This window comes from Crinia signifera, chromosome 2, assembly GCF_055691185.1.
Source record: "Crinia signifera chromosome 2, ASM5569118v1, whole genome shotgun sequence".
NCBI classification, from domain to species: domain Eukaryota; kingdom Metazoa; phylum Chordata; class Amphibia; order Anura; family Myobatrachidae; genus Crinia; species Crinia signifera.
Window position 1 is genome coordinate 135,307,754 of NC_139218.1, and position 17,956 is coordinate 135,325,709.

The following is a 17,956-nucleotide window of genomic DNA, read 5'->3' on the forward strand; positions in this document are numbered from 1 at the left end:
CAGAACTAACTGATGCCGGCGTCCTATACCATAGAGCGGCGTATGTCTGGCAAGAACGGCAGCGGCACCTGGAGTGACGTTTGAGGTAGCCGGAAGCAAGGGTCCGGGGTGAACGCGGTAAGCAGCAGACATGCTGCACAACTCTCCACGGGAGACAAGCTGATTTCCCGGCGACTGAGGTACAGCATCCTCACAGTGGACATTCACCCTCCCTACCTGAAACTGCGGTGGAAGCATCCGGGCAGTGGTGAGAGGCTGCTGCGGATGCGTGCATCGGTTCCAAACGCTGATCCCGGGAAAGCTAGCACGTGCATAGAGGAAGGAGACCTCAGACTGAGCGCCCTGAGTTCCCATCTTACCGAATATAGAAGCCTCCAAGCTACACCCGACCTCATCCAGCCGGTACATAGCGGATTATCGCTACCAAAGGACCCTTGTATTTCTCTTAGGTGAGACCAAGGAAGAAAGCCGGATATACTGAATCTCAGCAACAGGGGCCAACGCCGGAATCATTGAACCTGTGCTATCGGGGCCAATTGAAGGGCCGCAGATCTCCGCTGACCGGGGAACAAGTGAAGATCGGGTGCAGTATAAAAGCAACTGTTTTTTTATTTTTTTATTGTTTTTTCTGAAATCACATTTTAACCCTACACTCTGCATAGTGGCGTGGACTTTTCAATCGTTAACTAAGCATTGGGCCCGGAGGTGGTAGTACAATATAGAGTGGACTAAGGCCATTTTCACTGACATTCACCTGTACTTAAATCTCTCTGTTCATTGTAAAATGGGGAAAACTGGTAATGCAACCACCTCTGCCCGTCTGGAACGGTTTGCAAGAGCACAAACGGCCAATCCTCCCCAAACCCCGACCTCTACCCCTCAGTCCACCCCTACGAAGCAAAAAAGTCCAGAGCAAGCAGCAGGTCCTACTCTGCAACAGATACTGGACGCTATCTCTAGCTCAGAAGCACGTTTATCAGTGCAGATTAAAGATCTTCAGGGCGAAATCATAGCAATGAAAACCGATCTTAAAGTAGTAAATGCCCGTATGAGTGAGGCCGAACAGCGAATATCGCTTCTTGAGGATACAAATGCCCAATGGCTTCAAAAAATGAAAAACAATACTCAGCAGAACTCAGAGTTAAAAACCAGATTAACAGAAATGGAGGGCAGAATGAGGCGTAACAACCTTAGATTCGTAGGCCTACCTGAACATGCAGAGGGACCTGATCCCCCGAAGTTCATTGAAAAACTATTAAAGGATGCACTGGGTGATACCTCTTTTTCATCACAATTCGTGGCAGAGCGTGCCCACCGAATACCCTTTAAACCACCGCCACCTGGGGCCCCTCCACGAACATTTATAGTAAAATTTTTGAACTTTATTGACAGAGATATGATTATGCGCTTACTACGCACCAAGGGCCCATTAATGTATAATGGAAATAAGGTTTCAGTATTCCCTGACCTGGCATTGGATGTACAACGAGAAAGGGCGAAATATGGTGAGGTTAAAAGTAGACTATGAGATCAAAATATCAGTTACTCGATGATCTTCCCGTCCAAATTGCGAGTTTTGGATAACAGTCAAACACTTTTCTTCACAAACCCCAAAGATGCTGCTCAGTGGCTAGACTCAAGATTTCCAGGCACCGCGCAATTGGCGCCGACATAAAAAACATACAGAATGAGAGATGTATGAACATTGATCCTTCGGCTGTTTCTCTCCTTTTTAGAGAGATTGATCATGCTGGGGAGCTCCCCCGCCCAGGGGTGACTCTAGACTTTTTTTTTTTTAGCCCCCACATGTCTCCTTTCTTTTTCTTTTTTCTATGTTTTTCACATCTTTTTGTTAGTTATTTTTTATTTTGTGTGGAGTCTTCGTATTTTCCTTGTCTTTTTGGTACTGTATTGTCTATGGGGGGGAGGGGAACAGGTATAGCTAAAGGGGAAGGTTATACAGGGTGGGGGGTGGGAAGTATCTGCCTGAAAAATGAAAAACAGAATTATTGTAATGAGAACGTATATATATTTAAATATGTTGTAGGCCTCAACCTACGATATCCCTCCTTTTATCTGGTCAACCGTTTACATGTCTGAGAGTATATATATAGGTCTAATTTATCAACCTGAGGAATGGTTAAGTTATTGACCTGGAATACCAGAGGCCTAAATAACAAGATTAAGCGCTCATTGGTTATGAATCAAATTCGGTCCTATGGAGCAGATATAATATGTCTCACTGAGACGCATATGGTTGGGGGGAGGTTGATGGCATTAAAACAAAGGTGGGTGGGCTGGGCCTTTCATTCCTCGTTCACAAACCTCTCTAGAGGGGTATCAATATTAATTAAGAAAACTGTTAATTTTACAAATAACTGTGTTGAGATTGACCCTGGGGGCAGATACGTCTTCCTGGACTGTATAGTTGATTCCTCCCCGATCCTAATTCATGCAGTATACATCCCCCCCCCTTTTGCTTATGAGATTCTGATCAAGGCTGTTGCTTTTTCAGCCCAGAACCCCGCGGCTCCTATAATATGTCTGGGGGATTTTAATAATATTCTTGATGCAGAAATGGATAGATGGAAGGGAGGCGTGGCCGCCACTGTTAGCGGTAGCACCGCTTTCTCAAGTTTCATGCAAAATCTTGGGTGGATCGATGTCTGGAGGGTTAGGCACCCGAAAGATCGACAGTTTTCCTGTTTTACCCCGGCATATCAGACATTTTCCAGAATCGACATGATGTTCGTGTCAAGCTCTATCCTGCCCTCGGTGAGGGGGGTCGATTACAAACCCCGTGGGATTTCTGATCATTCCCCCTTACTGATGGAAATATCTGATGGGATCGAGCGGGGTCATGGATTCTGGAAGATGAATCCACAATGGTTAAATTGCCTGGCCCAAGAAATAAACACGAAACTATACTGGGAGGAGTTCTGGGTAAACAATCAGGGATCGACCAATGCAGCGATAGAATGGGATGCTTTCAAAGCATTTATGCGAGGTACATTTAAAAAACAAATCTCCGAAATAAAGAAGGCCAGTAAGGGTAAGCTACAGGAGAAAGAAGATGAATGTATGGCTCTGGAGTTAAAATATTTAAAAGATAAATTGATAGCATCACAAGATAAATGGCAGGCAGCCCAACAGTCTTGGTTGAGGGCAATCCAGGCAGAAAATAATAAAATGTTGAGCCATCGTACCAACAAAATGTACCAGACTGCCGATAAGGCAGGGAGATTCCTTGCCTTTCTGGCAAAGGCTGAAACCTCCCCCTCCTGCATTGGCCCCATAAAAGATACACAGGGTCAGTTGATATACGATACCCCCTTGATAGGGAATATGTTTTGTAACTATTTTAAAGAATTATATACCTCGGAACTTAAAAGCACCCCAGAAGAAGTTCGTGCCTATGTTAACAAAGTTGACCTCCCCCTACTCCCTCGGCTGGAATGTCAACAGCTTGACAGACCAATTGAACTTGAAGAGGTGGTCCAGGCAATAAAGGATCTTCCCAGCAATAAGGCCCCTGGCCTAGACGGTATTCCCGTCGAAGTCTTTAAGAAATATGTTGATGCCCTAGCCCCGCTATTCCACACTTCCCTGACTAATTGCTTTGAGGAGGGAGAGATCCCCAGATCAATGGTAGAGGCTAAATTGGTGCTTATACTTAAGCCGGGGAAGGAGCCCAGTGCCCTTGATTCATATCGCCCAATCTCCTTACTGTCAAATGAAGCCAAGATTCTGGCAAAAATCTTGGCCAATAGGTTAAAAAAATGTATCCTACAAATAATACACCCCAACCAGTCCGGCTTTATGCCAGGAAAATCTACCTCGATGAATATACGTAGGCTACATACACATTTACAACTTCCCCTCAAGCCAGATAGCCAACCTGCCATCCTGTCCCTCGATGCCACGAAAGCATTTGATATGGTGGAATGGCCATATCTCTGGGCGGTCCTGGAAGCTTACGGCTTTGGGCCCAAATATATTAAGTGGGTAAAACTACTATATGATGGACCCACAGCCAGGGTCTCCCTGAATGGTTGGACCTCGGAGGCTTTTAGCCTAACCAGGGGCACTAGACAGGGGTGTCCTCTTTCCCCCCTGCTATTCTCCCTGGCAATCGAGCCACTTGCGTGTCTATTTAGAACACATAACACGATAAAGGGACTGCGTATGGCTAATGAAACCGATGTAATCTCACTGTACGCTGATGATATATTAATTTACCTTTTTGATTATCGGATATCACTCCCTGTCACTATAGAGTTAATTTCTAGTTTCGGAAAGTTTTCAAGCCTTCAAATCAATTGGAGCAAATCGTACATTCTATACCTGGGGAATACACCCATACATTCACTTCCCTTACCCACGCCTCTAACCTGGTCCACCAAATTTAAATATCTTGGAATCCAGATAACTAGAAATACAGAGGATTTCATAATGCACAACTTGGCCCCATTGTTAGGTAAATTGGAAAACAAATTTAAAACCTGGAGTAGACTACCCCTCACAGTAACCGGGCGGATTAATTTAATTAAAATGACGGTACTTCCACAGTTACTATACATTGTTCAACACTCCCCTATTTTTATCTCAAAAACAACATTTCGGAAATTAAATAGTAAATTATCCTCGTTCATCTGGCATAACAAACGGCCCAAAGTACAGCTAAATAAATTAATGATGGATAGGAAGGCAGGGGGTATGGGGCTCCCGGACTTTCGCCTTTATTATCTGGCTGCCCAATTAGCGCAAGTCCGCTTATGGTTTTTTGAGGATCAGGATAATGATATGGCTCAGGCGGTTGTCGCTTTGACCATGCCCCATTGTACACCAGCTAGTAGAATCCTACAAACCTCGATCCATCCCAAGGATATACCTCTGGTACGGCAGGCCATTAAAGTTTGGCGGGAGGCAGATGGGGTGGCAGGAATGAGGGGGCTGGACCCCATGCATCCATTGGGGGACATATTGATCTTTAGTGAACTCGGGGCGATACAGGTTAGGGAAGTGTGGAATAGATACTCTATTACAACCATTGGGCAGATATACTCTAGGGGACGTATTAAAACTTTTACAGAACTTAAAGACGAATTCGGATTGCCTGGTAACTACCTTTTTAGATATTTTCAGCTGAAGGTCGCCCTTGACGCCCAATTTAAGGGGGGGCAACCCAATATACAGGAATCCCCGTTGAGAACCGTAATGAGAATTGGAGGGAAAAACAACTTGACAAGTCGACTATACAAACAACTTAACCGAGATAAAGGGAGGGATGCAATGGACATATTAAGGAAGAAGTGGGAACAAGACTTAGGATCCATAGATGAGGAAGAATGGCGCAATGCGCTGACCTCAGTCAGTCTCTCCACTAATTCACTCAGGGTGCAACAGGTGCAGTTTTTCATTATACATAGAGCGTATTTATCTACCACCCGCCTTGTTAGATTTAAAAGTCGCACTAACGCCCTATGCCCAAAATGCAACATTTATGAAGGTACCTTTTTTCATCTTCTCTGGCAATGTCAGTCAGTGAATGACTTTTGGGAGGGAATAATACAAATATTGGTGGACACAGGCATTCCGAGGGAATCCTTGACAGATAGAAACTGCCTCCTCAATATCTCTGATATTAGACAAACAGGAATAGGAGACCGACAATATGTCAAGAATTTGTGCTCACTGGCAAAGGTCATAATAGCCAGAAATTGGCTGGCAAAAAAAGCCCCCAATTTGATATGCTGGAAGCAGCTAGTAAACTATACTGCGAGGCAGGAAAAACAGCTCCACCTTAATAGAAATACCCTGCATAAGTATGAAAAAATTTGGCACCGTTGGATAGAACATTTTGGAGAGGATTCGTAGATCTTCCTCTTCCCTCTCTTGTCCCCTACTCCCTCCGACGTGTGGACCCCCCCCCTCTCCCCCCTCGTCCCCCGCTCCCCCCCCCTTCTCCCCATTCCCCCCATTCTCATTTTCACCTTTTAAGACCCCTTTTCAATATGCCCTTTATCTATGAGGTAGGGCAAAAAAAGACATGCACGTAATGACATTTTTCTGACTTTTTAGTAGACTCACTAATATTAATTTGAAAGCTGGAAACAGAAGGGAAGGTATGCACAGATAATGGTTTGGAAAGCACAGATGTAAACCAAGACACTGTCAATATAATAATAATAATAAAAAAAAAAAAAAAAAAAAAAAGAGGTACAAAAGAAATAGTAATACACAGACACACAATTTAAATATTGGGCTACAGCAGCATTGGGAATAGATTAAATCACTGAACTTGGAATACTCTGTGGTAATATTGTTTTATTTAATATAGATGAAATAGAAAATTTATCTTTCTGCACTTTACTGGGGGGGGGGGGTCCGGGGGTGGGGGGGGGGGAGGGGGCTGCAGGGGAGGATAAAATACACACTGGAGCCGAGGGAGTTTCAGGATGTTACCGCTGGGCCGGAAGAATACTGTACTAATAAAGCCCATAATGGTTGCCTCAAAAGGGGAGGATCAACAAAACGTAGATTACAGTGTAGATAATCAGGTAGATACTGCAGGTGGGGGAGGTGAGGGGTGGGGATATATGTATTGCATTGTATGTATCTGTATTTATTATTTATTCATGTAATGGAAAACATTTGTAGAGAAGTATGTAATGAAATGTAAATTAATTCCATGACATGAATTTCTATGTTCCTTTCCTTTTTTTTTTATGTGCAAAATTAAATAAAGAATATATTTGAAAAAAAAATATATGCACACACAGAACTTAGCGTGTGTGTACACTTCTGTACGCAGAAGGCTCTAGCAGCGTTTATATAGGGAAATGCCAATTCCCATAGAAGACAAAGCAGTGGAGAGAATATATAGAACGCGCTGGAATCAATGTATATAAAAAATTAAGAAAAATTTACTAAGCTAAATTGTAAAACATAAGTATTGACAAATCATTCACTGGCCAGTGGTATACAGAATACAAAAAAAAAGAAAAAATGATATACAAATGTATAAACACAGACACATGTATGTATATATATATATATTTCAGCCGTTTCAGTCCAGAGGTGCTGCCCTGTGTGCCGTATCAGTCCAAAGGTGCTACCCCGTGTGCTGTATCATTCCAGGGGTTCTGCCCTGTGTGCTTTAGCAGTCCAGGGGTGATGCTAAGTCTTCCGTATCATTCCAGGGGTGCTGCCCTGTGTTCCGTATCATTCCAGGAGTGCTGCCCTGTGTGCCGTATAATACCAGGGGTGCTGTCCTGTGTACCATTTTATTCTAGGGGACCTGCCTTGTGTGCCATATCATTCCAGGGGTGCTACCTTGTATGCCATATCATTCCATTTTTGCTAAATCTGCTGTATAATTCCATGGGGGCTGCCCGGTGTGCTATATAACAGGATAGAGGAACATTCCTCTATTTGCATACCTGCCTCTCCATGTCACCCACTGCTTGTCACCCTCTCCTTCCACATCCCATCTGCCAGTATGTATTATTTTCTGCAGGTTGTCTTCCTTGAAAAGGCAATAGGCAACGCCACTTGATATAACTCTTATTTAGCACTCCTAGCTCCTAACCAGTGGTACCAAGAGAGGGGGAGGGGTACTAATTACCCAGGCCTGGTGGAGGGGCCCTCTGGTGCCCTGGTTACTCGGCAACAGCAGCTGCAGCAGCTCTTCTCAACCATACCTCCCAACATGACCCTCTCCAGGAGGGACACATTGTTCTGCTCCTGGGCTTTCCTCATAATGTATCATTGCCATTACCTGTGGTGAAACACCTTTTCTTATCAATTAACCTGTTCAACACAGGTGATGGTAATCATACATTAACAGGGAAGTCCAGGAGCAGAGCATTGTGTCCCTCCTGGAGAGGGTCATGTTGGGAGATATGTCTCAACCCAGCACATGCTGCTGTATGCTGGGCTGCAGTTTATTTTATTCTAAGGGCGCATGGCCACTCCTCCCACGATTAGTCCATGCCCTTTCAAAAGTACCTGGGCCGGGCCAGGCACTCTACTGCCCTGCTCTTAACAATTGTGTGGCCATCTCCTAAAAGCATTGGATTGAGGGAGATGTTTCTAGACACATAACATGGAACTGCATACCTCCCAACTCTGAGGCCACCGGTGGAGGGCTGCTGACACGTTCAGCGGAAATTTTGGGGAGTGGCCTAGCTAAAGGGACACCCCCCATTTCCGCCGCTATGGTGGCTATTCACGGGTGACGGGGGAGGGGGGGAGGGGGGGGGGGTTCCCAAGTGGTAACCGGGACAGTTGGGAGGTATGCAACTGTCAGCTCCGTGAGATGACCACAATCATTTCAAATTTACAGGAGCTATATGGATTAAAGGGGATTTAAAGAAAGAGAGCAGGCCACGTCATATGCGGATTCTGGATTTCAGGCTCAAAGACTAATTCATGTGTCCTAAAGTTTGACAAAACATTTGTATAACAGTTTAATAGAGCATTAAAAGCAGTGAACTTTATTACATAGAACTTTGACAAAGCAAACAAATGTGATTTTGGTAAAACCAGAGAACTTTTTCAGTAAATCAACCCAGTCAGCTCTTCCAAAGGTTAGGAATGACGGTGAAAACTAGAATTTCTTTGGTAAGCTATAATGTGAAATAGGTAGTGTATTTTACTTTTAATTTGTGGTCCTGAAGCATCACATACTGTACATAAACTTATTTTTATATTGGGAGTGATAAAAACATATTAATAAACTAATTGTCCTGTTTCTTTTCTTTAGATTTCCTAAGAATACTTATCCATTCTGTGGCCAAAATAGTTGTGGTTTATTTAATATTGAGTGTCTAGATTGCTTAGAAATTGCTTCATGTGTGCCCCATCATGGTCACCCACTCAGATCTTAAGCACATGCAGTCAAGATCTAGTTACTGTAGATCTGGGGTAGCCAACCCTAGTCCTCGAGAGCTACCAACAGTGCATGTTTTGCAGGTCTCCTCACAGAATCACAAGTGAGCTAATTAGCTCCATCTGTGTATCTTTTAAAATGTGTCAGTGATTAATGAGTGCAGCTGTGCAGCAGCTAGGTCGTCTGGAAAATGTGAACTGTTCGTAGCTCTCGAGGGCTAGGGTTGGCTACCACTGCTGTAGATCAAGCTGCATGTGCATCAAGAAATTAGTTAGCACAGATTGCTCAGCACACATTGCTCTATATAGTGTGTAGGGCGATGTGTGCTAAGCAATCTGCTCTTAGCATACGCCGGTATATCTCCTGGGGTGTATGGGGCTTAAGAAAATGTATTCAGACCCAAAGCAAGCTTAGTCAAACTTTGGTTCTCCAGTTCTTGCTATGATGATGCAAATCTCAGCAGGTTATCTACCTGTCATGTGCACCCAGTCTACATAAATACAGTGCTTATAATAAATATTTGAAATTTCATGTCAAAAATTTTGACCGTGTAACTAGTTTGCAAGCACAAGGGATTCTGTCTTTATTTGCATTACTGTCAGGTAAAACATTTCTACTGTACACTGTCAATTTTGTCAAATTCAATCAAAGAGAAGAAGCAAATCCAATACGATTATTGCGTCGGTCAAATTCGGTGTAATACTCTCCTATGAATGTAGCGCCCAAAATCCAAATAGGTCCTGTGGGAGGAGGGATGTCCAGACCAGAGAAAGCGACATAACACACTTCTTCTCCAAAATGTGACTGCTGTAATGGAACAAAGAGCAAGAGCACAGTTATCACGTGGCAGTCAATGTCTCACACAAAAGTGGCTACACTGAATGATTGTGTTTTGTAAAGGAAAACAGGCAAATGCAGGATTTCTAGAGAGCGTTTTCCAAATGCTTGCTTTTAGAGCAAGTATTACCAGCCCATGGAGAGAGTGTAAAAACTGCCCATTTCCTGCCTGGTAAATTTCTCTGATAAAGGGCGTATAGAGAGCCTAATTCAGCATGGATTTCTAATGTGAGAATTGCCACTGGCCTGTGAGGAGAAAGCCATAGCCCATCCATTTAAGAAGGATTGCATATACAATCAGGGCCGGATTTGTCAATAGGCCCGTGAGGCACAGGCCTAGGGGCGGCACCTGTTGCAGGTGGCAGGCAGTGGTTGCAGCCTTTTGTAGTTTTCTTTGCAATTTTTTAATTTTTAAATAGTGCTGCGCAGCACATTCAGCAGGAGACCAGCGGCGGAGATGGGAGCCGGAGACCTGTGGCGGCGGGTGCAGGAGACAAGCGGTGGAGCGGGAAGCAGTAGACTGGCGATGGGAGCAGTAATACTGTTACATCGGACACATAAAGGACCAGTGGTCACAGTAATTTGTTATATGTTGCAGAAGGGCTAGTTATACAAAGTGTAGTGTATGTAATACATATACATCAGACACATTAACACATTGATCACAGTAAGATGTTGAATTCTGCAGCTTATGTGATTTTTTTTTTTAGGATTTCCACATTCCAAGACTCCTGCATTGCTGAGCATTGGAGTCAATCAAGCTGCTGCTTTTGTGGGCACTGCAACCAACATTGTAGGACCAGGTGTGCACATATGCAGATCACTATATATTAGAGATTTATGTATTTATCAGATTTATGTAAATCTCTGAATCACTTCCTTTTACATATATATATTTTAGCATATTTGATCCAATTTGTTTGATACCAAAATGATAAAGTTGAAGTTACAGAGACAATATTTCTAAAATTACTTGAATATACAAAACTGTTCACAATTTGCTATGTTACTAGTACTGCTTTCAGATCGCAAATGCATGGTCGCACCGGGACTTTTAACCGGTTCAGTCCCGGTGCGACCCTGCATGTGAGGTCTGCTCACACTGCAAACAATATTGCTGGTTCACTGACATCATCAGGGGGCGCGGCAGGGAGTCGGCAAGTCATCGGGGCAGGGAGGAGGCAGCGCTTAGAGCTGGCGCTGCTCCAAGTGCTGCCTCCTCCATAGTGTGAACAGGAAACGGGTTCACACTGCACAGCAACACGGCAACAAATCGGTAAGAACTCTGCTTTCTTACCAGTTCTTATTGCCGTGTTGCTACCCGTTCACTTTCCATCACCCCTTTAGATTGTTTAGTATATATGTAGCACCCTCCACATTTATTATTACCTCTTACTTAGGTAAGTCGTATCACATATAATTTCCCACAGGGTGTTTCTGCTGGGCTGGCCTGGGGGGTCCCGTGCCCTGGACCTGTCTCAGAGTAGTGTTAGGGACTTGTCCTATTGAGGTAACCTGGAAGCGGTGGACAAGCCCATAATAATGGCCATCATTATGCTTATAACCTCAGAAATGCAATATAGAAATGATATTAAAAGGTCTAGCATTTATATTTAGTGTGTACCTGCAAACTCCTCCTCCTGCTTGCTGTACTACTCTCAGCAGGTAACACCTCATATGTCCAGGGTGTGCAGTTTAGGGCCCCTCCCCCTATGAACTTTTGTTCCTATCTACCAAATGCATTTGGCGTTGAGCTGGGCTGTGTCTACCTAGACACTGTAGATCTATCATATGGACACCACCACTACTACATTCTGTTTGAGTCACTGAGCATTTTACCTAAATTTGTAGTTTAAAAACAATTACTGCAAAGAAGTTGGAAACATTTTAGAAGTGCTCTGTTGGTGTTTCTCAGATCCTCATTCCATTGACTGTCTGTGGCATCCTATCAGCATTATCCAGGCCATAACTATTGTAGGGTGGTCTCATGTCCCACGATATATGTGTTTTATATGCTGTTCTGTTACAGTCATGTTACTATTGCAAAGTTTTGCATCTTTTGAAATTTGTCCCTCCTCACCCTAATCCCTGTAGTTCTGTTCTGATGTCATTTCTTCCTCTCTCTAGCTCAACCCGCGGCTCTCGAGCTGTTAAAGTGCTGCTCCTGGAAGCTCCCCCCCCCCGTCTTAAACTCATAGGGACCTATTTACTAAGATGGGATTTCTTTTTTTTTAGATGGGATGTTGCTATGGGCAGCCAATCAGATTTTATTATCTTCTAGAAAGCCCTAAATGAAAAAGTACATTTTGATTGGTTGCCCATAGCAGCAATCCCATCTAAACTAGAACTCTCGTCTAGTGCACAGCTCGGTAAATATATGTTCCCCATGTCTGCATCCCTCATTAGAATGCGTCTAGTGCATATCTGTATGTGTGATGTATATCTGTACTGCCATTGCTGGTTCCTGCCCTGGCTGTTGCACAGTGATTCAGGTCAAGTTTCTAGTGTACGTGGGTCTGCTTGGCCAGTGAAGCTGATTCTGATAACCCTTTGTATTACAGTATGTGCATTGTTTTAAATTTCTGTAAAGCGCCTTGAGTCCTGTTGGAGAAAGTGCGCTATATAAATAAAATTGACGGTACTTGTGAAGTTTTGCGGCGCCACGTTATGGCTACGCTGTCAGTGTAGGCCAACGGCAGCCTAGCGTAGTCACCGTACTGTCCCCACGAGCTGCAGCTCTGTCCCCGGCGTCCCTGGCAAGCCTAGTGAGCACCTCTCATACAGCGCCGGTAACCACCAGGAGAGGCGCTCCATTTGACTGGGACGCATGAGCGAGGGGACGCGTTCCACAACCTGTTTATACCCCCACTATCCATGTCGGTGTGGAGTTGATTTTATAAAGTGTGGCAAGTCACCGTGCCCGAAGCATGGCGAGCGCAGCGAGCTGTGCGAAAAGAGGAGGACAACGAGTCTGAAGCATGGCGATCCCCATGAGGGGATGCAAAATACACGTAAAGTAATCCGCGTCCCCTCCCGGGGCTCGCTGCGCTCACCTAGTTTTATGCTCGTTTTCCGCGTGCCCTCGCCATGTTTCGGGCTCGGTAGCTCGCTGCGCTCGCCACACTTTATATAATCAACTCCACACCGACGTGGATAGTGGGCATATGAACAGGCCAGGAGGACGCCTACCGCTGCATTCGCCACGTTTCAGGCTGGTGTCATGTCAGGAAGGTTAAAAATGGTCAATGGTTCCCACACAATGTAATAAGCGGTGACACAACGCTGCCTGACTATGCTAACTGCATGACACTGCCTGACTATGCTAACTGCGTAACGCTGCCTGACTATGCTAACTGCGTAATGCTGACTGACTACGCAACTGCGTAAGCTCTGGTTAGCCGCGAACGTACACACAGTTGCAGACACAAGCTGACTATGCTGGCTGCGGGAACACGACCCTGATGCTGACAGGGACACTATGCTGACTACTTAAGTGGCGCCGTGAAACTACACAAGTACCAAATTTACTTACTTACTACTTACTAATCTTAGTAAATAAACCCCATAATGCATATGTAATTTGGTGAAAATAATTCCTGTAATAGTTTCAGTAGCGAGTGCAAAGTTGGCATTTACCTGAAGTCCATTATAAATGGTCAGGCCAAAGTTTGTTTAATTTCATGTTTGTTTCACCATCTACAGAGAACTGCACTTGGCCCCCAAATACATTTTGCAGGCTAACAGAGTGAGAGCCAGATTCACTTAAGGTGCAAAAGTGATAAAATGGAGAGTGATTAACAGCCAGCCAATCATCTCCTGCCTGTCTTGTCACAGACATTGAAAGATGTCAAACAGGAGCTGATTGGTTGGTTGATTATTACTCTCCATTTTATCACTTTTTGAAGTTTAGTGTATCTGGCCCAAAGTCTATAAAGATTGGAGTATGGGAATGTGGGTGGACCATTCGGAGCTCAAACTCCAACTTTACCACATTTTACATTTAATAGTAGGAGGATTTCATTAGCTGTTAAATATGGAAGTACATACCATGGTTTTTATTTAATTATAGCAGAGAATTGGGTTAGATAATAAATATTTTATACAAATAACTCAAAAAAGCAAAGTTATATCCAGTATTTTAAAATGCTGCTTAAAATTCTGTTTTACAAATTGCTGAAAAATAATTTTGATAAATTGAAATTTGTTAAATAAAAACCTTAGGGGTAATTTTACTAAGATGGGAGTTGTATTGAAGTTGGTATGTTGCCCATAGAAACCAATCAGATTCTACTGCTTATGTATTTAGCGCTTTCCAGAAGATAATAGATAGAATCTGATTGGTTGCTGTGGGCAACAACCCATCTTCAATACAACTCCCATCTTAGTAAAATTACCCCTAAGAATCATAAGTCTAAGGAGCTTATCTACAATTGATTGTTTGTATTTTAATGCATTTGCTAACCGTATCTTGCTAGTAAAAGCATTGCCCTTTTTAATATCAGGCATAAACATGACAAGAAGCACTGGGCAAGGCAGAGTGACGATGTGTCTTCAAAGGAGCTGGGGAGGAGGCTGCGCTTGGACTTGGCAGTGCTGCCTCCTCCATACTTTGAACGAGACCCAGGTTGCTCGACCCAGGTTACCTGTTCATACTGGCCAGTACATGGGTAAGATCCCAGGAGCAACCCTGGAAGATACCAGGGTTGAAATGCCGGGGCATGGCTCCTAGGATTTGGGCCTCGGATCCTTTCGCACCAGCACTACACCTGGGTTGTTCCCAGGGCCAACCTGGGAAAAAAGGCTAGTGCGAATGGGGTATAAGCAGCCACAAATACATAATTGAGCTTGCACTGCGTAGCTTTTCTCGTTGCTTTTTCATAGTGCAGATTAAATATTGGTATTGTGTCAGGAAGGGACATTGGACTGCATATGCGCAACCCTCTGAATATAGGTGCAGATAAGGCAAATTCAAGACATAGATACTAGATACTATAGTAAATAGCTTGCACCTTATAAACAATAAAATGGGTCAGGCTACATTTAAAAAAAAACCTCTTAACAGTCAGTCTGTTGTACACATATAAATGCTAAAGATTTACCAAAGTAGTTATCATTGTTATGTTTTTAGAAGTAAAGGCCCCATCCACTAAGGTGAGGTATCACATGCGGTACTTCATACACGATACCCCGTCAACTCAACTGGCAGCTGCTGGGTGGCAGGATTGCAGATGATACATTATATGCGGTCATTTGCTGCTACAAGCTGCTCATCTGCTGGTATAACCACTATCTAGACAAAATCTCCTGTTAAAAGTTCTCCGTGTGTACTGTGTTTATAGGTGTCTATACTGTACATACCCGCAGGGTGTATGCTGGTCCTCTCAGGGTATACTCATGTCCTCCCATATGAAATGCGATGTCAGGTAGCTGGGATATTTGATCACAATCCACAGTGTACTGAGGGAAAATGATACAGCATTAATACATAAGTAGCAAACATCAGACAAGGGGGATCAGAATAGCTATTAAAGGGGAATCACAAACCAAATGAGATACATACCATCTGTGTGGTTCATGTAACATTAGTTAGATTAGTAGATCTGCTTTTTTCAGATCACTGCTTTTTTGAAGTATAGCCTAATAATTTCTTAATTAGCTAGAAGTAACTGTACCTGTAGTAGTATTGCACTACTCTCTTCACTAATCTTATGAGCATTTCAAGGTCTGCATCTTACATCATCAGACAGGGCCGCAATTACATACCTCCCAACTATTATGGAGCAGGAGGCGGGACGATGTTGACGATGTTGATGTAGACGTGCCAAAATTTTCGGGGGCGTGGCCTATATTCTGAGCTCTTCCGCGAGGCCACCCCCACATTCGGACGCTATGGGGCATGACCCAGAGGCTCTGTGAGCCTCTAGACATGCCCAGCCCCCTGGCTGCGGGAATAGACGCTGTGCGCATGCGCACCACGTTTATTCCCCGCTGCTTAGCAGCCGACAGGGGGGACTCCCAACAGCCCCCCCACACCGCGGGATACTGCCGGCCGTGGGAGGGACAGCGGGACAGGCCCTGATAATCGGGACTGTCCCGCTAAAATCGGGACTGTTGGGAGGTATGCAATTAGGTGTGTGCCAGCAGTGCCTTGTCCACAACGCATGCGCACAGCTTCTATTCCTGCAGCCAGAGGGGTTGGGGGCATAGCTAGCAGCTCACGGAGCTACTGGGCATGCCCCAACAGTGGCAAAAATGGGGGCATGGCCTTACAACAGCATCGCAAGTACAGACCATGCTCCCTTTCTGCTAGGCGGTCAAACATTTTGGGGTATGGCCTCGTGGTAGCATCGCGAGTACAGGCCACACACCTCGTTTTCACTACTCTGTTGATATGAATAGGGTGCCAGGGGGGACTCCCTCCGCCATGGGACACTGCCGGCCCCAGGCGGGATGTCGGAACGTCACCAAAAATGGGAAGTTCCCGTGGAAAGTGGGACAGTTAGGAGGTATGTGATACTGATTGGCCCTGCCCCTTTTTGTCCTAGACTCTGCGCTCTGCTCAGCAGGCTGTGCTGTAACTGACTGAGAATCCACCGTCTAGGGAACACAGTGCAGCATGGAGGGGATGTGCTTTCATTGGCTGTGGTGGGGGAGCAGCAGGAGCAGCAGTGAGCAGTAGCAGCACAAATAAATGGTATGTGATATTGGAAGAAGCCGGACAGGGCTGCCACTGAGGGAAGTAGGACGCTACTCCTGTGGGCATTGTGTGCTTAAGCGGCGCTAGTCCTGTGGGCATTATGTGCATAAGTTGCACTACTCCTGTGGGCATTGTGTGCATAAGTGTCGCTAGTCCTGTGGGCATTATGTGCGTAGGGGGCCTACTCCTGTAGGCATTATGTGCATAAAGGGTTCTACTCCTGTGGTTATTGTGCACATAGGAGAATCTGGCATAGTAGGTCTATCGATACCTGATGCCGTGCATCTCTACCTGGCATAGTGTGTCTAAGGGGCTATACCTGGTGTAGTGTGTCTTAGGGACTCTATCTGGAGTAGTGCGTCTAAGTGGCTCTACCTGGCGCAGCATGTCTAAGGGGCTCTACCTGATGCAGTGTGCCTAAGGGGCCCTACCTGGCACAATAGGTACAAGTGTCACTGGTGGTACAAGTGGCACTATGTGTTTTAATGTGAATTGTTACTATTATCTAACTACGCCCCTTCTGCATGAAGCCATGCCCCTACTTTTTTGGAGTGCACTGTCCCTATTTTAGGTATTGTTTGTGTGTGTGTTCAGGGTGCCATTTCCCCCTTGGCACAGGGCACTAAAATGTCTAGTTATGGTATTTTCATAAGGTTTTTATGACTATCTCTGACCTATTAAGATATATTATATTTACATAACCTAATTGGGGCAGAGATTCTAATGGCATCTGGCTCAGGTAAAATGTGTTTACATCAGGGTTGCCGACTTTTACAGTCTCCTCTCCGGGAGAACCCTGGAGTGGAGTCTGTCAGCATCACTTCTGGGGGCGGGGCCTGATGGAGACATCATAAGTCCCGGCCCCCATTGATGCAAATATGCGGGTCTCCGATGAGGGGGTGGCATATTAAACCCCGCCCCCTTCCGACGAAAAAGTCGTGAATCGCTGCATTTTCAAGCTTCTGCCCCCAGGTACATGAGGGGGAGACGGGGACCACCGGAATCCAGGAGGGCTGCCCACCTTTCCGGGGGGCCGGGAGGGGGACCCAATTTTCGGGATCCTCCCGGCCATTCCGGGAGGGTTGACAACCCTGGTTTATATCACATATACCCCAAATGCCCCAAAAAATCCTTTTTTATTCAAGCGCCTGCAGAGCTTTGAACAATGGACAAGTCACAGAAATAAATGTTTTGGGCTGCAGACGTAGATCTCAAAACCAGCCACTTCTTCCATGGGCAGCTTTACCTGGCTTGATCACGAGTAGCCCCAAACATATATTTGTATTAATCCCTGAGTTTAAAACAGCAAACATTGTTTACAAAAAAAATTGTGATTAATATGTACAATATAAAATAAATATTACAATGTTAGATGATATGTAAAATGAGTTCCCTTGTGAGGGAAGCCACAGGTAAACACTAGTATAGTATATAGTTAAAAAAGAAATACTATACTAGGTAAACACTGACCCCTATGGGTAAATCTTGACAGTGTCAGATTTGTAGGGGGAAATTTACTAAAGGAAATT

At 44.6% G+C, this 17,956-nt stretch overlaps 1 protein-coding gene across 1 annotated transcript in view; it reads right to left on the reverse strand.

Annotated features, from left to right (window-relative positions):
* Positions 1-9,163: 9,163 nt before the first annotated feature.
* REN (renin) overlaps positions 9,164-17,956 on the reverse strand; it is a 29,335-nt gene continuing 20,542 nt past the window's right edge. Inside the window, exons 8-9 of the mRNA XM_083171071.1 lie at positions 15,089-15,187; positions 9,164-9,700 (exon numbers count right to left, since the gene is read on the reverse strand). Of these exons, the coding sequence (XP_083027197.1) occupies positions 9,539-9,700; positions 15,089-15,187 (261 nt within the window). The 3' untranslated portion in view covers positions 9,164-9,538. The remainder of the gene's footprint in view (positions 9,701-15,088; positions 15,188-17,956) is intronic.